At 40.0% G+C, this 25,957-nt stretch overlaps 1 protein-coding gene across 1 annotated transcript in view; it reads right to left on the reverse strand.

Annotated features, from left to right (window-relative positions):
* Positions 1–19,014: 19,014 nt before the first annotated feature.
* Positions 19,015–25,957, reverse strand: part of LOC121853934 (carotenoid isomerooxygenase-like) — a 35,981-nt gene continuing 29,038 nt past the window's right edge. The window contains exon 12 of the mRNA XM_042348345.1: positions 19,015–25,101. Coding sequence (XP_042204279.1) covers positions 24,925–25,101 — 177 coding nt within the window. The 3' untranslated portion in view covers positions 19,015–24,924. The remainder of the gene's footprint in view (positions 25,102–25,957) is intronic.

A 25,957-nucleotide genomic window follows, 5' to 3' on the forward strand; every position in this document is an offset into this window, starting at 1 on the left:
AATTTTCCGAAGTAGATTATCATAGAACACGGGAAATTTGTATCACAGAAAATGGGAAATATCTACTTTCTGGGAAAGTTGGTTATCTCCTTATCATAGAAAACGGGAAATTTATATCATAGAAAATGGAAAATATCTACTTTCCGGGAAAGTTGGTTATCTACTTTCCCGAAAAGTAGATTATCTACTTTTAGGGAAAGTAGATTATCGACTTTTTGGGGAAGTAGATTATCAACTTTTGGGAAATATTGCCTAATTTTCCTAAGTAGATTATCATAGAAAACGGGAAATTTGTATCACAGAAAATGGGAAATATCTACTTCCTGGGAAAGTTGGTTATCTACTTATCATAGAAAACGGGAAATTTATATCATAGAAAATGGGAAATATCTACTTTCCGGGAAAGTTGGTTATCTACTTTCCCGAAAAGTAGATTATCTACTTTTAGGGAAAGTAGATTATCGACTTCTTGGGGAAGTAGATTATCGACTTTTGGGAAATATTGCCTAATTTTCCTAAGTAGATTATCATAGAAAACGGGAAATTTGTATCACAGAAAATGGGAAATATCTACTTCCTGGGAAAGTTGGTTATCTACTTATCATAGAAAACGGGAAATTTATATCATAGAAAATGGGAAATATCTACTTTCCGGGAAAGTTGGTTATCTACTTTCCTGAAAAGTAGATTATCTACTTTTAGGGAAAGTAGATTATCGACTTTTTGGGGAAGTAGATTATCGACTTTTGGTAAATATTGCCTAATTTTCCGAAGTAGATTATCATAGAAAACGGGAAATTTGTATCACAGAAAATGGGAAATATCTACTTCCTGGGAAAGTTGGTTATTTACTTCCCGAAAAGTAGATAATCTACTTTTCGGGTAAGTAGATAACTAACTTTCCCGGAAAGTAGATATTTCACATTTTCTATTATATAAATTTCCCATTTTCTATAAGTAGATAACCAACTTTCCCATGAAGTATATATTTCCCATTTTCTGTGATACAAATTTCCCGTTTTCTATGATAATCTAATTCAGAAAATTATTTAATATTTTCCCAAAAGTCGATAATCTACTCCCCCAAACAGTCGATTATCTACTTTTCCGAAAAGTATATAATCTACTTTCCCGAAGAGTAGATACTTACGATCTTTTGAGAATCCGAATTTACGATCTTTTTAATTGTCGAAAGTTCGAACTCAAGAGAAAAAAATGATTTACGATCTCTCTCATTGTCGTACGTTCGAACTTAAGAGAAAAAATAACTTAGGATTTTTCTAATTCTCAAAAGATCGTAAGTATCTACTTTTAAGTTATTTTTTCTCTTAAGTTCGAACTTACGACAATTAAAAAGATCGTAAATTCGGATTCTCAAAAGATCGTAAGTATCTACTTTTCGGTGACGTAGATTTTCTACTTTTCGGGAAGTATAAAAATTGGCTCTTTTCGTTTTTGCCTTTAGAACCCTTTTGTTTTCAACTTTTTTATTAGGATTATTATAAACAAAGAAAAAAGTTTTTGTTTTCATTTATACAACACATTAAGGTACTATACAAATATTTGTTATGATTGATACCAGGTTACTGCTAGGTTAGGTTGCCCTTATGGTACTACAACCTGTGTACACGGGGTCCCATAAAGGCGACCCCACCTGGATCATGCAAGGCTACCAGTGTACCTTGGTCGACGTGTCTCGCCTATCTCTATAGTAGGGGGCTCAGACAAGCCTCGGCACCCAGCCTTTGGCAGCATCACTGTCCCTAGCAGTAACAGACAGCCTTTAGTGTCATCACATAGCCCTTACTAGCTGTACACAACTAGCTACTTATAAGCCCAGTAAAAGCATCATGTAAATCTTAGGGAAAATCAATCAGCCTCCCCAGAGACACAGATAGCTCTAAAGAGCCTCACACATCCCCAAGTTGCCACAAACATCACTTATCCCCTTGAAGATACACTGCCTTGTAATTAATTTTTAATATGTATAACATTTGAAAAACAAAAACAAAATACAATTACAAAAGTTTCTCCAGAGGAAAAATTCAATGGTTACAAAGTAAGTTGAGAACACGTAATAAATAACTAACTGATAATTAAGGTAAATTCTTAAACTGGCATCTTTTATTTCAGTGCTGTGCCAGCTAGAGTAAAACATTGTGTTACACAAATGAAGATGAAACTACTGTACAAAATATCGTAAATTCAACAATGTTATGACATTGTTGACTTATTTTGTACTTCAGTTTTATTTCCACTTGTATAACGAACTATTTTACTCTTGCTGGCACTGGATTAAAAGATGCTAGTTTAAGAATTTACTGAAATTTTCAGTTCTTATTAAATCATTACAACTTGCTTGTAACATTATGTCACAAGTTCTCTGCATTTTAAGTTTTTAAGGTAGCTGAAGTCACCTTAGGCATTCCATTGGTGGACCACAGCAGTGACGTCACCACTAGTAGTTTACGTCAATGGTGGAACTTTCCACAAGAGCAATGACATCATCACCAGTAGTCTGCCTCATTGGTGAGACAGAAGCCCTTCACTTTACACCTCACAGTCAGTCCTTCCCTCACCCCTACATCTCACAGTGAGTCCTTCCCTCACTCCTACACCTCACAGTGAGTCCTTCCCTCACCCCTACACCTCACAGGGAGTCCTTCCCTCACTCCTACACCTCAGTGAGTCCTTCACTCACTCCTACACCTCACAGTGAGTCCTTCCCTCACTCCTACACCTCGCAGTGATTCCTTCCCTCACTCCTACACCTCAGAGAGTCCTTCCCTCACTCCTACACCTCACAGTGAGTCCTTCCCTCACCCCTACACCTCACAGGGAGTCCTTCACTCACTCCTACACCTCACAATGAGTCCTTCACTCACTCCTACACCTCACAGTGAGTCCTTCCCTCACTCCTACACCTCAGTGAGTCTTTCCCTCACTCCTAAGCATCAACGTGACTCCTTCTCACACTCCTACACATCAGAGTGAGTCCTTCCCTCTCCCATACACATCACAGTGAGTCCTTTCCTCACTCCTACACATCACAGCAAGACCTACCCTCACTCCTACACATCACAGAGAGTCCTTCTCAAACTCCTATACATTACAATGAGTCCTTCTCTCATACTACACAACGCTGCATGTCTTTCCTTCACTCCTACAAAACACAGTAAGTCATTCTCTCAATCCTACACAACACATTGCATCCTACCCTCACTCCCACACACAGCAAGTCCTTCTCTTATCCTACACAACACTGCATGTCCTTCCCTCACTCCTATAAAACACTGGAAATCCTCCTCTCACTCCTTAGGTCAGTAAGTCCTCTTCTAACTCCTTAGTAGGTCAGCAAGTCCTCCTCTCACTAATTAGCAGGTCAGTAAGTCCTCCTCTCATTCATTAGGAGGTCAGCAAGTCCTTCCCTCATTTACGAACATCACTACATGTCCTTCTCTAGGTCCTACACAATACTGAAGTCCTTCCCTCAATACTACACAATACTGCATGTCCTTCCCTCAGTCCTACAGTAATCAGTAGATAAACTTTCAATACACCGTTATAATCTATTTTAGCATTTATAAAGACTTGTCGAACCAACAGTAAATATTATACACAATACAACTTCCTGTCATGTCGGGTAGACTGACTTATTTAGGATATATTCATCTTTTTCTGTACACAGACATTAGGAGCATCAATTCACCCCCATAGTCACAAGTACATTAGCTCTCAAAGAGCCTCACACATCTCCAAGTTGATGTTCACAATATAGCCACAAACAGCCTCTGGTTGGATAAGACTATCCCTGACAACCCTACATAGTCCTTAAATCTAATATACAACCACCTATGATCATCACACAGCCCTAATTAGCCAAACAGTCCGTGGCGGCTGCATATACGCCCTGGGGGCCTCAATTAGCCCCTAGGAGTGACATACTGCCTCAGAACATTTACAACAAATACAAACTTTTTTTTTTACAATTTCAAAAGTTTGCCCACAGGAAATGCTCATTGGTTACAAGTAAGTTGTAAAGCTGTAATAATTACTTAATTTTACAGTAAAATCTTAAACTAACATCTTGTATTTCACTGCCAGGAAAAATAAAATATTTTGTTTTGCAAATGAAGATGAAAATAAAGTCCAAAATAATTAAGTTGAACAAATTACTTCCTGACTGTCTAGTTACAAATCCACATAAAAGATTACAAGTGTATTTGAAGATATAGACTTCGCAACACCACAAGTCTACATGGTCACTCCTTTACAAGTCCTTCACTCACTCAAACACAACAGTACAAGACCTTCCCTCACTCATACACAACACTACAAGTCCATCCCTCACCCCTACACCACACTACAAGTCCTTCCCTCACTCCTATACCACACTACAAGTCCTTCCCTCACTCCTACACAACATTAAAAGACCTTCCCTCACTCATACACAAAACCCTACAAGTCCTTCCCCCACTCCTACACCACACTAGAAGTCCTTCCCTCACTCATACACCACACTACAAGTCCTTCCCTCACTCCTACACGACACTACGAGTCCTTCCGTCACTCATACACCACACTACAAGTCCTTCCCTCACTCCTACACAACATTAAAAGACCTTCCCTCACTCATACACAAAACCCTACAAGTCCTTCCCCCACTCCTACACCACACTAGAAGTCCTTCCCTCACTCATACACCACACTACAAGTCCTTCCCTCACTCCTACACGACACTACGAGTCCTTCCGTCACTCATACACCACACTACAAGACCTTCCCTCACTCATACAACACACTACAAGTCCTTCCCTCACTCCTACACAACACTACAAGTCCTTCCATAACTCCGACACAACCCCGCAGGTTATTCCCTCAATCCTACACAACCCTGCAAGTCCTTCCTTCACTCCTACACAACCCTGCAAGTCCTTCCCTCACTCCTACACAACCCTGCAAGTCCTTCCTTCACTCCTACACAACCCTGCAAGTCCTTCCCTCACTCCTACACAACCCTGCAAGTCCTTCCCTTACTCCTACACAAAAAAGCAAGTCCTTCCTTCACTCCTACACAACCCTTCATGTCCTTCCCTTACTCCTACACAAAAAAGCAAGTCCTTCCTTCACTCCTACACAACCCTTCATGTCCTACACATTACTACAAGTATTTCCCTCACACTTACACAACCCTGCAAGTCCTTCCCTCACTCCTACACAATCATGCAAGTCCTTCTTTCACTCCTACACGATACTGCAAGTCCTTCCCTCCCTCCTACACAAACCTAGAAGACATTGCCTTACTCCTACATAATATTGCAAGTCCTTCCCTTATTCCTATGCAATACTAAAAGCACTTCCCTCACTCTTACACAATATAACAAAACCTTCTTTCACTCCTACACAATACTAGAAGTCCTTCCCTCATTTCTACACAACACTGCAAGTCCTTCCCTCACTCCTGCACAACCCTGCAAGTCCTTCCCTCACTCCTACACAATACTAGAAGTCCTTCCTTCACTTATACACAACACTGCAAGTCCTTCCCTCACTCCTACACAGTACTAGAAGTCCTTCCCTCACTCCTACACAGTACTAGAAGTCCTTCCCTCATTTCTACACAACACTGCAAGTCCTTCCCTCACTCCTACATAATACTAGAAGTCCTTCCTTCACTTATACACAACACTACAAGTCCTTCCCTCATTTCTACACAACACTGCAAGTCCTTCCCTCACTCATACACAATACTAGAAGTCCTTCTCTCACTTCTACACAACCCTGCACGACCTTCCCTCACTCCTACACATCACTTCATGTCTTTTCCTCACTCCTACACAACACCACATGTCCTTCCTTCACTCCTACACAATACTAGAAGTCCTTCCCTCATTTCTACACGACACTGCAAGTCCTTCCCTCACTCCTGCACAACCCTGCAAGTCCTTCCCTCACTCCTACACAATACTAGAAGTCCTTCCTTCACTTATACACAACACTGCAAGTCCTTCCCTCACTCCTACACAGTACTAGAAGTCCTTCCCTCACTCCTACACAGTACTAGATGTCCTTCCGTCATTTCTACACAACACTGCAAGTCCTTCCCTCACTCCTACACAGTACTAGAAGTCCTTCCCTCACTCCTACACAGTAATAGAAGTCCTTCCCTCACTCCTACACAGGACTAGAAGTCATTCCCTCACTCCTACACAGTACTAGATGTCCTTCCGTCATTTCTACACAACACTGCAAGTCCTTCCCTCACTCCTACACAGTACTAGAAGTCCTTCCCTCACTCCTACACAGTAATAGAAGTCCTTCCTCATTTCACACACACTGCAAAGTCCTCCTCACACACTCCTGCAAGTCCTTCCCTCACTCCTACATAGTACTAGAAGTCCTTCCAATTCTACACAACACAGCAAGACTTCCCTCACTCCTACACAGTGCCTAGAGTCCCTCCCTCACTCCTACACAACATACCAAGCCCTTCCCTCACTCCTACATAATACTAGAAGTCCTTCCTTCACTTATACACAACACTACAAGTCCTTCCCTCATTTCTACACAACACTGCAAGTCCTTCCCTCACTCATACACAATACTAGAAGTGCTTCTCTCACTTCTACACAACCCTGCACGTCCTTCCCTCACTAATACACATCACTTCATGTCTTTTCCTCACTCCTACACAATACTAGAAGTCCTTCCCTCATTTCTACACAACACTGCAATCCTTCTCTCACCCCTACACAATACTAGAAGTCCTTCCCTCAATTCTACACAACACTGCAAGTCCTTCCCTCACTCCTACACAATACTAGAAGTCCTTCCCTCACTTCTACACAACACTGCAAGTCCATCCCTCAATCCTACACAATACTAGAAGTCCTTCCCTCGTCTACACAACCCTGCAAGTCCTTCCCTCTCTCCTACACATCACTTCATGTCCTTTCCTCACTGCTACACAACACTTCATATCCTTCCCTCACTCCTACACAACACCGCATAACCTTTCCTTACTCCTCCACATCACCGCATGTCCTTCCCTCACACTTACATAATGTTGCTTGTTCTTTCCTCACTCCTACAGTGCTACAGTATCTCTACAGTAGACAGTATATAACATTTCAACACACTGTTATAATCCGTTTTAGTATCTATGTGGACGTATATAACCAACACTTACATATATACAATAAAACTTCCTGTCATATTTGGTAGATTGAGTTATTTGGAGAATGCTCATTCTTTACTGTACTCTTGATCGTTTCTCTGGTTCATCTTGATGTTGCCTCGTCATCTGTACACCAAGTTATGGTCCTCATCCTCCCTGGAGTAGTATTTTCTGTTAATACCTGTGAAATTAAAGTTGTATTAACCAAAAATAGTATTTTTTGTATATATTGCAGGGCGACAAGAATTAAAATCACTCTTTCTTCATACTGTTATGCCAGCACTCCTCTTTTTCAAGAATTTACCACTAGTCAAGTCACACGAGTGGTCACAACAACAACAAGCAGGGTAAACACTATGATGACTCTTATATTATCTCCATCAGGTTCTCAATAATAACCCTCAGATTAACTCAAAATGTAGGTATCATGTTGAAGATGAGTCATGAAATGCATAACTTAGCATTATAAAGTTAAGAGACCACAAACAAAGGTCAAGTAAAGGAACAATTTAAGTACACTACAGATGACCACAGCCTAAACTAACCCAAAACTCAGCCTCACCATACACTAGAAAAGTACAAAAGTAAACACCACTTATCTAAATATAAATATATCCTGAGTCCAGACCAATTGTACGACACTTGCACCAAACACTATCACCAGCCAGGCTCGTCTACCTCCCTGCACTTGCCGTGACCCACACAATGTGGATACCATGCCGCCAATTACCATATTATTTTACCTAACAAATGCACAACGTTAAGCTGATTTACTTATTACATACTTATTATAAATTAATATGTATATATAACATACTAGACAATGTTTACATACAGGAACATATATAAAATATAGTCCTACCTACTGAAGAAGTAGTGTAATTACCTCTCAATCAAATATATTCAGTGCCTTATAAAACTCTCTCCCCAAAGATAAAACACTTGTGTTTTATTTTCAGTCTGGTGAATGAGATAGAGCATTTGCTACGAAATTCTCTCACTCCTACACAATATACCAAGTTCATCCCTCACTCCTACACAACATACCAAGTCCATCCCTCACTCCTACACTACATACCAAGTCCATCCCTAACTCCTACACAATACTACAAGTCCTTCCCTTACTCCTACACAATACTACAAGTCCTTCCCTCACTCCTACACAATACTAAAAGTCATTCCCTCACTCCTACACAATACTACAAGTCATTCCCTCACTCCTACACAATACTGCAACTCCTTCCCCGACTCTTACACAATACTACAAGTCCTTCTCTCACTCCCACACAACATACCAAGTCCATCCCTCACACCTACACAAATTCCAAGTCATTCCCTCACTCCTACACAATACTACAACTCCTTCCCCGACTCTTACACAATACTACAAGTCCTTCTCTCACTCCCACACAACATACCAAGTTCATCCCTCACTCCTACACAACATTCCGAGTCCTTCCCTCACTCCTACACAATACTACAAGTCCTTCCCTCACTTCTACACAATACTACAAGTCCTTCCCTCACCCCTACACAATGCTACAAGAGCTTCCTTCACTCCTACACAACATACCAAGTCCATCCCTCACGCCTACACAATACTACAAGTCCTTCCCTCACTCCTACACAATACTACAAGTCCTTCCCTCACCCCTACACAATGCTACAAGAGCTTCCTTCACTCCTACACAACATACCAAGTCCATCCCTCACGCCCACACAATACTACAAGTCCTTCCCTCACTCCTACACAATACTACAAGTCTTTCCCTCACTCCTACACAATACTACAAGTCCTTCCCTCACTCCTACACAAAACTTCAAGTCCATCCCTCACTCCTACACAACATACTAAGTCCATCCTTCACTCGCACACAACATACCAAGTCCATCCCTCACTCCTACACAATACTGCAAGTCCTTCCCTCACTCCTACACAATACTACAATTCATTCCGTCACTCCTACACAATACTACAAGTCCTTCCCTCACTACTACACAATACTTCAAGTCCTTCCCCTCACTCCTACACAAAACTACAAGTCCTTCTCTCACTCCTACACAATACTATAAGTCCTTCCTCCTTCCCTCACTCCTACACAATACTACAAGACCTTCCCTCACCCCAACACAGTTAAACAAGTCCATCCCTCACTCCTACACAACATAAAAAGTCCTTCCCTCACTCCTACACAACATACCAAGTCCATCCCTCACTTCTACAGAACATACCAAGTCCATCCCTCACTCCTACACAACATACCAAGTCCATCCCTCACTCCTACACAACATACCAAGTCCATCCCTCATTTCTACAGATCATACCAAGTCCATCCCTCACTCCTACACAACATACCAAGTCCATCACTCACTCCTACACAACATACCAAGTCCATCTCTCACTCCTACGCAATACTACAAGTCCATCTCTCACTCCTACATAACATACCAAGTCCATCCCTCATTTCTACAGAACATACCAAGTCCTTCCCTCACTCTTACACAACATACCAAGTCCTTCCCTCACTCCTACACAACATACCATGTCCTTCCCTGCAGAGTTGATCACCATCTATTAAGTCTCTGATTCTTGTTTTTCATTCGACTTCTGAACTGTAATTAATTTTGGTCACTGTAAACTGCAATTCTCTGGTAGGTGTTGCCAAGATATATGTTAAACTTTTCCAATGTCATATGCAGAGCCACAGCTTCTTTCTCTATAGTAGAGTAATTTCATTGCACCAGCCCCAACATCACTGGTAAAACATAAATTTTACTTACGAACCATTCAAAATCCTGTCTCTGCCTCGTCCAGTTCAACACGACTTCAGTCCATCTGGCAGTCAAACCCGAGGCCTCCATCATCCACAACAGGTACCTTGCCAGTGAGCCACCATACTGTGTTGAATAGTATATACACCAGTGTCAACATTAGATCGGGTCAAAAGGGCATACATATTTTAAATTGCAATTTAGAATTTGTAATAGTCTAGAAAAGTTGCTCCTATATAAAGTTTTTCAAACTCCAACACATGGTATTAGTTTTGTATTATTACAGTAAAAGATGGCACCAATTTGCAGCCCTTAACTAATACTACGTAGATCTATCCATACTATTAATACTGAAATGTGCTCCTTAATTTGGGTTACTTGATCAACAAACACCTTTCCCTCAATACCAATATTTTGTTCTTTTTTTCCACCAGTATATAATACAGTTAACTCTTATTTTTCCTCTTCAGTGTACAACAGTTTACATAACCCTTCATCATCTCTGACGTTTGCCTCGAGCTGCCCACCATCCGTGCCTCCACACTCGCCTATTTTATTTTTCTAAGTGGCGCATTTTCACCTATATGAAGGCGTTAATTCATGATAAGAGTGTTAACAAATTATGTTTGATGAATATTGTTCACTTCTTTGATAACTGCCCTGTTCACACGGCACGAGAGATGAAGCGCTGGTCAGAGGAAAGGTAGAATGAAATTGACCTTTTGGACTGGCCAATAGAATAATAATGTTGTATTATATTGAAACACTTAATATCACAAATATAATATTGTATAGGGCCTTGCTTGTGTTAAGATATTACTATGACTGTTTGTGAATGCTACCCAGACCTCAACCCTATAGAGACCATTTGGACCCAGATAGTGAACGCGTGGGAACCCGAAGACAAGCTAAACACTGGTCCCGACTCTTCCTACACACCCAGGACGAGTGTGAGCAGTTTGTGAGAAACCAACCACCTATATAACCTTGTGTCTCAGTCCCAAGAAGGCTCCAGGGGGGCAATATAAAAGGGAGGCCATTGGACAGGCTATTGATATTCTGTAAGACCTGTGTTGGTAAATATCAAAAGTAAATGTGATTTCCACCCTCGTATTTTTCAATATTTATCCTCATATCTACGTTATTATAAATTTCTAATTACTGGTGATTAAAACCTGAACAACAACTTAAAATTTGATAAATATAGAAATGGATGGTACATTATAATGATGTATTAGCCCGTCAGACAGACCGTAATACTTATATTAATGTGGGCTACAAACATTATGTTTATATAATTACATCACCCACGGTACCTAGCCTATGAGCCGCGGTTAAGATACTAAACGCCTGGGCAATATTTCTATAATGTGGGATAGTTTTTATAAGACACAATTGAAGTGATTGTGATTGTGGTGATAGTGTAGACTGTAGTGGTTTTCGTGATGACGAAGATTGTGGTGAGCGATTGTGGTGATAATGTAGACTGTAGTGATTTTGGTGATGATGAAGATTGTGGTGATGGTGGTGAAGCGATTGTGGCGAAATGATTTTGGTGATGGTTAAGTGATTGTAGTGATGGTGAAGTGATTGTGGTAAAATGATTATGGTGAAGTGATTGTGGTGAAGTACTTAAGTATTTAAGTGGGTGAAAGGAATCAATAGAGGAGATATAGATAAAGTTCTTATAATATCCGAGCAGGATAGGACTCGTAGCAACGGATTTAGGTTTTAGGTTTAGGAGGGAGATAGGAAGGAACTGGTTCAAAAACAGGGTGGTGGACTTATGGAACAAGCATAGCAACTTTGTAGTAAGTGCTGGAACGCTGGAAAGTTTTAAAATAAGGCTAGATCGATTCATGGATGATAGAGAGTGGTAGTAACTCTCGACAGGAGCTGCCATGCATAGGTCAACCGGCCTATTGCAGACTCCTTATTTTCTATGTTGGTGAAGTGATGGTGGTGAAGTGTTCGTGGTGATGGTGGTGAAGTGTTTGTGGTGATGGTGGTGAAGTGATTCTGGTGATGGGGTGAACTGATTCTGGTGATATTGGTGGGTGTTTCTGGTAAAGTGATTCTGGTGAGGTGATTGTGGTGGAGGTAGTGAAGCAGTTGTGGTGAAGTTCTAGTGGTGAATTGATAGTGGTAGAGTGATTGTGGTTAAGTGATTGTTGTGGTGAAATGGCGGTGGTGAAATGATTGTGTGGGTGGTGATGAGAAAGTTGTAACAGCACCTTTTGCATTAAATAAATAGTCACCCAAATGAATAACACCAATTATTCACTAAGTTATTAAGCAATGACTTGGTAGTTGTTCACGTTATACGCGGCTCAAACTCTCTCAGAAGTCGAGCGAGGTCACCTGACTAATAAAAACACAGCTTGACGCCCGCTTCTCCGCTCACACGCTCGGAGGAGAGGGCCCAGAGTCTTACCACTAGTTAAGGGGTGAACATGTAACTTAAGTGTTCATAATATAAGTGTACTCAAAACACTTCCCTGGAGATAATTCACAATACATTCTCTCCCAAACTAAGTACTGTGTATATAATTACTTCAACAATAAAGAAAAAACCCAAAAGAAGTGTTTACCTCAGCCTTGCCAATTAAGAGTTCCAGAAATTATTTAAAACAATTAATGTGATACACAACAGGTATTACAAAGTGATAAGAACAAAAGAAAATAAGGAGTCTGCAATAGGTCGGTTGGCCTGTGCATGGCAGCTCATGTCGTGAGTTACTACCACTCTCTATCACCCATGAATCTATCTAGCCTCCTTTTAAAACTTTCCAGCGTTCCACCACTTACTACAAAGTTACTAAGCTTGTTCCACTCGTCAACCACCCTACTTGTGAACCAATTCCTTCCCATCTCCTTCCTAAACCTAAACTTATCCAACTTAAATCCGTTGCTACAAGTCCTATCTTGCTCGAATACTATAAGAACTTTATCAATATCTCCTTTATTGATTCCTTTCACCCACTTAAATACTTCTATCTTATCTCCCACACTCTTCGTCTTTCTAGGGAATGCAAGTTTAGTTTATTTAACCTATCTTGATATGGAAGGTTTCTAAGTCCCGGAATCATTTTCGTCATTCTTCGCTGCACCGACTTCAGTGAATTGATATCCATTCTATAATAAGGGCACTAGAACTGAACCGCATAATGGAGGTGCGGCCTGACTAGCGCAAGATATAGTTACAATAAGACCTCTGCACTCTTATTACTTACACTTCTAGATATAAAACCTAATAATCTGTTTGCCTTATTTCGAACATCAACGCACTGTTTTTTAGGCCGTAGGTACGTGCTTACAAGTACCCCTAAGTCTCTTTCACAAGTCGGCTTCTCTAGATTGATTTTGTTAAGGCTGTATATATGGACAGTATTTGTTCTTCCAATAATAAGTACGCTGCACTTGCTGGTGTTAATTTCATTTGCCATTTTACTGACCACTTCTGCAGTTTAATTAAATCCTCCTGTAGTGTATTTGCATCCTGCCCTGAATTAATCTACCGCCCTATTTTGGTGCCATCCGCAAACTTACTTATGTTACTGCTGATCCCAGTATCTAGATCGTTTATGTAGATTAGGAACAAGAGTGGGTCCAGTATTGACCCCTGGGGAACCCCACTGGTTACACAGCCCCACTCAGATTTAACACCATGTTTGCTGACCCTCTGTGTTCTATCGGTAAGTCATGATTTTATCCAATTTAAAACTTTCCCCTCGATACCATGTGCCTTAACTTTTCTCAGAAGCCTCTGATGCGGTACTCTGTCAAACGCTTTGCTAAAGTCTAAGTAAATAACATCGTAATTTTCGTCATTATCTACTTCCTCGAAGACTTTCCTAAAAAAAACGTCAGCTGATTTTTAGACAAGATTTTCCCTTTGTAAACCCTTGTTGAGAATCGTAGATTAATTTGTTTTCTCTAAATGCGATCGGATGTTATTTGCTATAATTGATTCAAGAAATTTCCCCACTACTGACGTCAAACTAATCGGCCGGTAATTTGACGCTGATGTTCTGTCACCCTTTTTGAATATGGGTACTACATTTGCCTGTTTCCACAAGTCTGGCACAACTCCCGTGTCTAATGATTTTGTAAATAAATTTACGAGGGGTCCGCTAATCTGTTCCTTACAATCTTTCAAAACTGGAGGGAAAATTTCATCCGGCCCTGGGGATTTTGTCTTCTTTAATTTATTTATCTTCCTAAGAACACCCTCTTTTCTCATAGTGATATTCTTTAATTTCTCTTCTTCATTTCCGTAAATATCATTGAATATCTTGCGAAGGTCACAAATATTTTTTCCCACCACAGTAAATACGGTGATAATGGAAAGTAAACTATTTATTTGACCATTATACTTCACTTGACTATGTAATAATTTATAGAACAAAAGTATATTATTCTACTTGTCGAAAATATCACCTTTACACTGGTGATTGGAGGTTGGCAAGTGAGTTACCTACCACCACCACAGACACTTCCCCGCCACCACCACTATAAACACTTCCTCACCACCACCACTATAAACACTTCTCCACCACCACCACTTCCACACCAAAGACACTTCCCCACCACCACCACAAACACTTCCCCGCCACCACCACTATAAACACTTCCCCGCCACCACCACCACCACTATAAACACTTCCCTACCGCCACCACCACAGACACTTCCCCACCACCACCATTCCTCCATAGTGACCAACTGATGTACTCAAGATGGATCTGATTGTTCCTGGCTACAATATTTGACTATCAGGTGAACAAGGTAACACCGCCTCTTACACTGGGATTTAAAACGCTCATAGAAATCGTGTTTGGTTTAAACAAGATAAAATTAAGAAATCACGAAGATATGGCAGCAGACCATCTTATATCACCTGAAGATTAACTACCCTAACACCCCCCCCCCCCCCCAAAAGTGGCAATTCTGTGTATATAAAGTAAAATCTGATTGGGTGCCTAATTTTCAGGTGATGGCTAATGTCGAGCTGAGTTTGGCTGAGCTGAGTGGTTAGTTGCTTACTGTATATTGTTACATACGTTTTAGCCTAAAAGTACTGTTTACATTTTGTTCCCGACAATCATAGACCACTTAGAACACTTATGAATACACCAATGAAGACTGAAGGCATAATGTACACAGTTAAGACATCTCCATTACGCCGACTGGGAACAACCACTTATAAGGTTTGATCATGGACAAGATTAGGTGTTAATCTAATGTTCATAAACCTCTAAAGTCGTGTTAAAGGACTCCGTATAAATGCTAAACCGGATAATGGTCTTGGGGAGTTGGTCGGGTTAATCAGCGTGGGTGGTCGCCTTGTTCTGGTACCTAACCTTAAACTCCTACAAACAAATCACGTTGAAATGGATTTCTACCCCACTGAAGCTGTCAAGATCATTCAGTATAATTAAGTCCCAGTCATCAACATTTCTATACAAATAATGGGCTATCGAATTGACGTAGATTGGGGAGAGAAATAAGTTGTAAGGGAAATATGCACAGCGACATACCTTACAATTTTCAACACCAACACACACATGATGGCGTCTGTATCTTATAATCCTTGACAACAGGATGTATTAATTTAGGAGCATTTTGTAAACGTTAACTTCCGTCACACATCCACTAATCGCCTCGACCGTCTTACTACTGGCCGGCTCCCTCCCTCCACGTCTGGCTGTCCCTGGTATAAAGTTCATCCACATCACCACACACTGAACCATCTCCAGTACGAACATATGCTCTTGTGGTGTTGAAGCACATGATATAAAGCGTCACTTGCGAACCTTAGCAATAACACTTAATCGGATGGCTGGCGTGGCCATATTTGTTTTGCTTAATTTGATACCATAAGAAAGTACTGATACCTTCCAAAGTGACAACTGAGAGCTCGACTCCCAGACACTGAACCACCCGATCGAAATTTCTATCTAACCAACGCTCTTGTAATGATAAGGACCGGATATTACATGTAAATGCTCACTAACAGAAAAACTGAGTTGCTTCTGCAGGAAATAATGGGAAACGTTTTTTATTCAGCTGATCAACAAAAATCACAGATTGTTCAGAGAAATGTGGCTCCAAGCTCGACTCCTAATTCAGCGCTTCGTTGTGGTGCCCAGCCACTCAGAACTCTCGATACAGATTCAGCGCTTCCTTTGTAGTGAGCTGCCACTCAGAACTCATGATACAAACGACAGGTTGACATATTCCCATAGGTAGAGGTTCAGCATGCTGAATACATTCTGAATAAATTACACGTAATGTCATGCAGATAATCTGAATTTATTGCATATGCCAAGCAAAGATTTTTATTTGGTATATTACGATATATTTATTTTATAAGAAAATCTACAAAATGGCGTAAACGAACCGAAATAACCACTAATTTGTACCAACTGACACTGCTGGTAAAGGCGGGCGGGGGAGAGGGCTCAGGGGTGGTAATGTGTGGTGTGAGTGATGATAGATGATAATGACTAATGATGATGATGAATGATGACGAAAATGATGGCGTATATGTGATGACGATGATGAATGATGATAAATAATGAATTATGATGATAATGATGGTGATGATGAATAATGATGATGATTGATGCTGCCGAATGATCCCCAGTTATTATACGACAATTCATCATCACTACAGACACACTTGGTTTGATTTACGGGGGTGAGGTTAGGTTAGGTTTCATTTCACCCCACATTATGGCTTCGTCCCTATGCAATAATAACCTACCTCAGACTTTCTCATTTACTATTTATGAATGTTCAGTCATACTAATTCCCTCAGTGGCAAACCTCTGGATGAAAGGCTAAATATAAAATGATAATACACGCGTAGTTGCTAGTGGCGTGGTTGCTAGTGGTGTAGTTACTCGGGGCGTATCCAAAGGCTGAGTATTTTTGTTTATAATATATGAGAACACCTGATATCGGGACACAAGCCATCTGGGTGGTTAGATTATCCAATGTTGGTGCAGGCGAAAACCGGATATCGTGCTACGTCAGACATACATTTAAACCAGAGGCGATTTGAACCCTGGACTTGTGGGAGAGAAATACGCACGTTACGATATACTGTAGTGGATTTCTCCCATACAAACGCTGTTTGTCGCCGAGTAGCCGACCCCACCAATTCCCCAGTGTATGCCTCGTGGTCTAGGTCAACCAGCAGCGCCATACATCACGGAGCTGGGGTCAACTACTAAGCCACGCCTACCTCCCGCTATTTAAGACCTGACCTCGTTGTGACCTGTCTCTTTCTACCTACACCACCAGCCAGCAACACCTCCTCCTCCTCCGCCGCTGCCTGGCGGCCCTCGCTCCCGCCGGCGAGCATCCTCGCTCCCGCTGGCGACCCACAAGCTGGTCCTCCTCTGAGCATCCTCACCAACCAGCTCTCTCTACATCACGCTTGTAACCATGCTGCCTTCCCAGCACCAAGATGCATTGTACATCCAATACAACATGTATACAGAGAGCACATCGTGAGTTTCCTTTCTCTAACCCATCCTGAGTGTGAACACAAACATTACATCCCCACAATACAACCCAAAATCCAAGTGAACCCCTGTTGTTGGTTCGTCTCCTTCTCCCTGGCTGGATTTTCAACCTGAAGTGATTGCCCTCGGTGGACTGCTCCCGAAATCCCACGTGAACCCTGTTATTCTCTGCAAATACCACCTCTCCAGGATCGCCCACTGGTTTCCAGGTAGGGTCGTCCTCTACACTGATGGTTCTGTTGACCCTGCTACAGGTCGGGCCGGGGCTGGTGTCTACATCTCCCGTCCTGATGCCCCTGAGCCTATCAAACTGTCTCTCAGAGTTTCTGATGGGGCATCCTCCACTCTGGGGAAACTAATAGCCCTCCTTGCTGCCCTTCTCGCTGAAGAAGAAGCAGATGGTTTCGGCCCCTTGCTTGTCTGCTGCGATTCCAGGTCTGCTCTCGATGGGATCGCATTTGGATCAGAGGAAAATAAGGACCTCATCCTCCGAATACGAGGCTTAACATCCACACTTCAGGATCCAGGCCATCCTGTGACATTCCTATGGATACCCAGTCATGTCGGTATCTTGGGGAATGAGGCAGCAGATGGCCTTGCCAAGACTGGCTGCAACAAGGCCACACCTGACTACGTTGTTCCTCGAACACTTTAACAGCTTAGGATCCAAATTCGCCGCAAACAGAGAGACGCTCGGGAAGCAGCCATCCCCCTGGACTCCCCGCCTACCTGGTACGATGTCCTCCGTAAACTTCCTGACCTCTCGTATGTCTATGGGAAAGGGTCCCGGTAAAGGGACGTGATTGCTGCCCGTATCATCATTGGGTTTGACTTTGCTTGGGGAGATTGGTATCCCCGCATCCCCTGAGCAACGCTCTTGTGCATTATGCAGAAGACCCAACAGCCGCACCCTTATCCACTACCTCCCAAGATGTCCCCACACACAACGCTTCCGTGACGCCTGCTGGACCACCACCCCACGATCCCCTGACGGAGACACGATGATCCTCCCCATACTGGCCAGATATTATGTAAATAACATTGTTTATGTGTTAAAGGAATATCCTTCCTTCCTTAGGCTTTAGTAAGCCCCTTTACAATATTTATACTGTATATACTTGACACTTGCCAGATGCTTCTGGTGTTATTGTACAGGGGTACCTAGTGACAGCACTAGGATCCCGCTTCCTCTATCAAGGAATAAACAATTGAAATTGAATTGATCCAAGTGATGCGCTCGGTATTTACACTATCAAGGGCAAATAATTATATTGGAAATGTTGGTTAGTGATCCCATTACATAATTTACTTCAGCAATAGCAGCATATGGGCCCCGGTGACGATACCTACCACTCTTACCCTAACAAAAACTTCAACTGAACAAGGTGTTTAACATGAAATAAGCAGGCTCTTGATACATGCAATAATAGATGGCCCAGTTCTTGAACACAAATAAATATTCTCAATACCATATGGTTCTTACATGACTGCAGTATATAAATGTAAGTTTAGGAATCAAATTAGAGAAATTATTTGCATTTCATTTTATTTGTGCAAAAAGCTTGTTCGTATAAATTCATTATATAGTAGGAAGCCCATAAAACAATGTAAGACTGTATTCCAACTACATATTTTGCACAGTCTTCAACATTCAGCTCAAGCTTGAATCTTCTTATCTTCTTACATATAATAAAGAACTGATAAAGAAGCAAGATACTGCATGGTATTTATTTCCTGAAATATATAACAATTATAAGGTAAACTTACTGAAAGACAATAAACCAAAAATATATAACCACAGATACAAATATCAAAGTGCAGTACAAGCTTGTAAGATCAACTGTCATAATGTTGACATTACAGTACAATACACAACCCTCTCTGATATGAAAGTCCTAATGATCCAGCAATACAAAGTTTAAATACAATACAACCTGGAAGAAGTTATCTTTGCACATCACCTAGTATTACATAAATATTATTTAACTTCGGTTTATAAGCTCATTTTTCTTCAATAATTGTTTATTTCTATATAATACAGCTTCAGCTTAATTCTCATTTAGAACCAGTTAAAGGATACAAAATCTTATGACACACTTATAGTCCCGAGGATATACTGTATATTGTACAGTACTGTATATAGCCTAAATATCCTTTAAGTCTTTCTTCAATACATATCTAAGATAGGTAAATGGAATGTATCACATTCATAGACTTTATTTTAATAACATTGGTAATCACCGAAATGTTATCTATTACCTGTATTTACTTAGAAATACTGTATATTCCTCATAAAAATAAAGCTTCTCACCATATAACAAAATTTGCCTTTGTACAATTTTTGTTTAGTCGATTTAAGGACATTTGTAAATTATATATACTGTATACTTAATTTTTTTTATTACTGTATTTATACAATTATATAATTACAGCGAACTATTGCTTATAGAATAAGTTTTCAACATTACCTGAGAAATTTTGTTAAAAAACCTTATCTGAACATTTTGTTCATAGAGATTGAGTATTTTGAGTATATAATAACTAGACATTTTATTTATACAGGATACAGTAGTCCTTTGAGCTACTGTACACCTAAACATCCAGAAAGTCTAGAGACCAGACTGGTTATACAGTATCTAGACACTTATAAATTTCTGTATAAACTTTCTCCACAAATTTCGGTAATAAACATTCAATCGACTTTTGGTCGTATCATATATATACTTTATATGAACATGGTATGGTTAATAATTTTTTCCAAGCCTCTCAGTAACAAAGGTCAAACCAAAAAGATTCAAAACAAGTAGTGGCGAGTTCTTAATACACTGGCAATCATATCAACGAAGCAGGTTTGCAATTTCTTTGCATTAACAGATAATACAAATGAAAAGCATGAAGGCTGACTCGAGTACAAATTAAAAGGAAAATATATAAATAAAAACAGGGAAAACTAAAATAAAAAACTGGAAACTTTAGTCTTTGGTGGACTATGGACTAAGAAAAGTGGCAAATGTGTCCAAAATGGAATTGCCTATACCCATGTACATTAACTTCCATGACCAAACAACTATGCAAGTAGAACTGTATATGACTGCCCTATAATATAGCACCTTAAGAGACTGGTGTTCAGATTTATACAGCTATGCTTTACATATCATCACCTCCTCTGCCTTTCTGTGTATGGTAACTTGTGTAACATCAGAGTTAACATCAAAAGCTCTGCCTACACGAGAATGAGGTGCCTACATCTGGTTAGAAACAATTTGGATATCAAGGAACCATAAAACTAGCTAAGTGAACTTCTTTGTATTTTGTTATACAATACAGTAATTAAAAATGTTCAACAATGAAAACATCAAGTAAAAGTAAAAATATAGAATCAAAAGCTTAAAACACATGATTAAATACAACTGACACTGCGATATCAGCATACACCCACAAATTCGTGGGGATATGAAAATTATTAAAGTGGTAAAGTATAAACTACCTAGAGGTAACTTTCCTGCCAGCAAAGAAACTGCTTACTGTGTCTCAATGAACACAGTTGGCTATTTAAGAAATAGACATTTAAGACAATAAGGAAATAAGAAAATGGTCATAATATGTTTCATTTAAGTAATAATATTCATAATGCTGTATTCCACTGTACTTCTACTTCACTTAAGTGACTGCTTTCTATGTAGCCAATAACAAACTGTATCTATCAGAATATAATGCCTGTACTGTAATAGTAATAATGTCTTGTTGTAAACATTCCTTACAGCATAGTAGAGTAAAAAACTAGAAAATGCATTACAGGTTGACAACCCTTTATCCGAAATTCCGAAAACCGAAACGCTCTGAAAACCGATTTTTTATTTTATTTTATTTTTTTTTTCTTAACAGGGATCAGCCCACCCGGGCATAGATCACTGACCCACATCGGGGCCTAGGGGGCCAAAATGTAATAGTAATAATAATTATTCTGCCCCAAGGATTTCGGATAAGGGATTGTCAACCTGTAGTAATAAGTAATTGAATACAATGTTATCTAATAAGAACAAGGATTTTTAACAAAATATTCTTTATTACCACCGAGTCTCTCATACACTCCAGATACTGTACAGGTGAACATTCTAACAGGTCAAATTTATAAAGGATATTGTGAGGGGAGAGCACGAGTGAAAACAATGCATGGATAAAGGCACCATGGAAAAGTGGTTCTAATGCATGTTAAAATATTCCCAGGAGTGAGTTGCTTAAAATAGAACAAAGCTTTAAGATGAATGAAGTGGCATAAGTACAGTACCCATGTAAAAACAACTTTGCCAATTACAGCTTTAATAATGAAGTTACAGTACAGCTAATTCCATAATGTTCAGCATAATAATATACCTTGTACGGTAATAACTTTGACTGCTCCCATACTAAACCCACCATAAAAAGTATGTGGCAAATAATTAAATATATCGGTAATTAAGTCGGTAATGTGTAAGCCTTCTATTCAAATGTAACTAAAGTATGAACAGTGATGTAAATGGTTTTCAGAAACTGGGCACATGCTTGAGAGATGGAAAAAATACGAAAGGGTCCACCAACCAAGCAAAATATTTGAAGGTTTTGTCATACATATAATTTTACTGTAAATATATTACCAATCTTAAAACTTCTGCGATTCAATACACATTCTAAGTAGCATTGAAAATACTGTATGTAAGTAAAAAAAAAATATGGCTCAGAAACTAGGCATGTGGCATATACCTATGTGTACCCCCATTTTCATCCCTGGTTATAAGGAAAGGAAAAGTGCAAGAGAGGAAATAGGAGTTGATGAACCAAGTACAGCCATAGGTAAAAGGAAGGAATGCAGAAGGGCAGGACAAAGAGGCGAGTTATGATGATGTACTACCTGTATATTTATACATATGTTTGTGCTTGTAAGTAAGTACATAGAAATTCATGGAAGACTATCTATATGCTCAATTTTTTGTGCATGTGCTCATACCTGTGCATATATGTACTACACACGGAAGTGAGAGTCACGCATGCACATAAACATGCGCGCACACACACACATGTATGTATGTATGTACACATGCACACTTGTGTACCATACACATAAGCACCAACACACTCACAACAAGATGTTCACAACTGGTAGATTAGAACAATTCCAAACAAGAGATATTACATTGTTACTATTGGTATGGATTAATTGCCAGGTTCTAATGTAATTTCATGATTGTGTAATAGCAAAGATGGTTACTACAGAGAGGAACATGCATCATCATACATCCTGAAGCTTTGCTTTCTTCTGTGGGTCACTAGCAATGTGAAAACAATTATGTAGGCAAAATAATTATCTAAAACTATCTTTGAAAAGCTTGCTAATGTCCTCATTCATGATTCCAGAATCATTGATAAAATTATACAGTCTTAAGATTATTTTTAAAAGTATTGTATTGTACAGTACAGTATAGTATAGTAATATACAGGTAATTCTCTTTTATGTCTCTTACAAACATATTAAACAATGAACCTCAACAAAAACTAGTCTTTAATATTAAATATTGAATGGAGAATCTGACCACTTCTCCTACAACACAATATGTTTTGAGTTTGAACATTCAACAATTTCCAAGCTAATCTCTTTCCATTACATTTAATACAGTATTAATGAACTGCATACTTTAGTACTGCTCTATAACCTCTTCTGATTCATATTACAACTGCATAATATTCAAACTCACTGTGCTATTGGAATATCAATGTTTTCTAGTGGGTAATGTCACAAAACGGTTAACATTTGGAAGGGGCAATTCGTAAGCTGTAGTTTTTTACAAATTATACCAGGGTCTGTGCACATAAACTTGCATATGCATACTGATAATATAAAGGGAGAACTCAAGGTACCTATATGATGATTGGGAAGGCCCAATTGGTACGGACTAGTGTAACTACTGTATTGTGAAGAAGAGCGACCGTGTCTGAAGGTTATGGTATTTATGTCTGTGTACGATTAGTAAACATAGCTACCTCAGGTATCAAGAGGAAAATATGAGAGAACAATGATCTGGAAAAAGGATAAATGTACTCCAAGGAAAATATCTTGTGTACCACAGGGTGAGCCCAATACACCTCGTTACCCCATGTGACGAATAGCTACGAACAATGCAATGATTGGAGAATCTTATGAAAGTGTTAAGACAACTGCAAAGTGTGGGGGAGGAACCACACATTCTGAATAAAGTGAGGTGGATATACCCAAGCGAAAAAACCAAGGTTTTGTTCGTTCTGACGCCCAAATCGCCCGTGGCTTCAGTTTCGAGAAAAAGATATACACTATAAGGCATAAAGTCACAATATCTAAGAAAGTGTAAATGTGGGGGCCAGAAAAAAGACATGGTGATTTGTAAACATTGGCACCCATAGGCCTAGTCATGTGGGAGAGGCAGAGGCTTACCCTCAGTAACTCCCCGCATCTTAAACGAGCAGGTGTATGGGCCTGTATGGGAGAGGGTGAGCTGTGTCGACCATGTATGCAGGCAAGCGAGGTCGAAGGGAATGCTTGGCCCAGCAACCACTGTTCTACTTTGAGGAGCCCACCTAGTGTTGTGGGTAATGCCTGGGACCACTATGCAACCTCCAATAAGGATTTCTGGATATCTCACACTTACGGCACCCTGGATGTGAAGAGACGTTGTTGCTACTTTATGTGCTTACGGTCGCTACTTTAAGTGACCTAATGATATCGGACGCAGAACTAGTCCTGGTATGAATGTCCGGGAAGGATCTCGTCTAACTAACAAGAGTAGAGCGTGAGACGAGTACTGGCTGTGTGTACCTTGGTGCTAAGAATGAGCTACAGTAAGTATTGTGTGTATTATCAAGTGCTCCTTATTAAGGTGATATCGAGTATTTTGGTGATATTGGAGGAGTGCTAGTTAAGGAGGTCAATAATTTAGTATAGAGAAAAGACCCTAAGTATTGGGAAGAAGGTCAAGTATTTTTGTGTGGTTCAACTATTTTTGTATTGTGACAATGCAATACTTTTAACATGTCTAAAATAAATTAGTTAAGATACTGGTTGGTGTTTCACCCTTCCTTCCATTCTCAACTTGATTAATGAGAAACATGAACTCACAGTGCCTAGACTGCTTGCCAGCTACCCAAAGAACACTACACATACTGTCTTGTGGTCTGGTGGCAGTGATCTTAAGTTAGGAAAAACCTGGTATTAAGTGACTGCAATAAAGGGCAGACTAAAAGGCAAACAAAAATATTAAATAGTTCAAACCAAGGGAGTACATTTGGTTAATGTTAAAATTATAATCCTTGCAAAAGCAGTTAAATTTAGCAAGAGGGATATAAATGAACCGGTTATCAATATGAAAATCTATGTTTAGCACTTTGGCCAGCAGTAGCTTTTGATGACATTTATTGTACTGTATATCACAGGTTGCTTACTCTTCAGAGGCAGGAATGTAATGACCATGCAGAGGCATTGGAACAGCTGATGGAGTGTTCACGGATGCCCGACATATTTCAGTCATATTTGCAGCATCTAAAACCAGAAGATAAGTTTTCTTCTCATGTTGTGAATCAATACACTGCAGCAAGAGAATTCCATCATCTTCGTTCTTAAAAGAAGAAATATGATCATAATTAGACACAGACTAACCTCATTTGGAAAGAAGAAAAACGGACTGTGAAACATTACAGTATGATCTGTCAGCTTCAGGAGTGGACAAAGGTACGGTATATGACTTAAGATTCAACCTCAAGAAATGGGAAAAGATTCACCTTGTGAATACCAATAGAAAGGAGGCATATAACATGTCCCCATGTGATGAAGAAACCTCAATAACCGAGACCAAAATTTTGAAAAGGTTCTGGGTGCGTATGTTGGTGGTAAAGCAGTAATGCGCGTAATTCTCACCAATATGTCGAGAGTTCGAGCTTCGGCCCGGACACGTGAGAGAAGGGTTTTACCCAGAGTGACTACTAAACACCACAGGTTTCCCAGTCCCCAGTTTCCTCCTGTACTAACAAGGGATAGAGCGCACAAACAGCTGGTAGGCTGATTAATGGCAAAAATGATACAAATATAAATAAAAGAAAAAAAGAAGAAACTGCAGCAGGCCTATTGGCCCATACAGTATAGTCTGGATTTACGCGGTTTTTGTTTATACGTTTGGTCATTTACGCGGTGCCTTGCCAGAATGAAATGTTTTAATTACGCGGTAAATTTAATAATAATAATTAACGGTTTATTGAAAGAGCTTGGCAGCCAGAAGGCTGAAAATATGCAGTTACATATTTGGGGAATGGGTGAGCACACGGTCGCCCAGTCATCAAAACATTACCAAGTTCTTCACCCGCCACCCACCACAGCCAGCCCAAGTCAGTGATAGTGAGGATATGGACTTAGAGGGGTTTGACAAAGAGGCCCTGCAAGCCTCTGTGGTGGATGGTGATACAAGTGATACAGGTGAG

The sequence above is a fragment of the Homarus americanus genome, unplaced genomic scaffold (assembly GCF_018991925.1).
Source record: "Homarus americanus isolate GMGI-L3 unplaced genomic scaffold, GMGI_Hamer_2.0 scaffold18703, whole genome shotgun sequence".
In the NCBI taxonomy this organism is placed as follows: Eukaryota; Metazoa; Arthropoda; class Malacostraca; order Decapoda; family Nephropidae; genus Homarus; species Homarus americanus.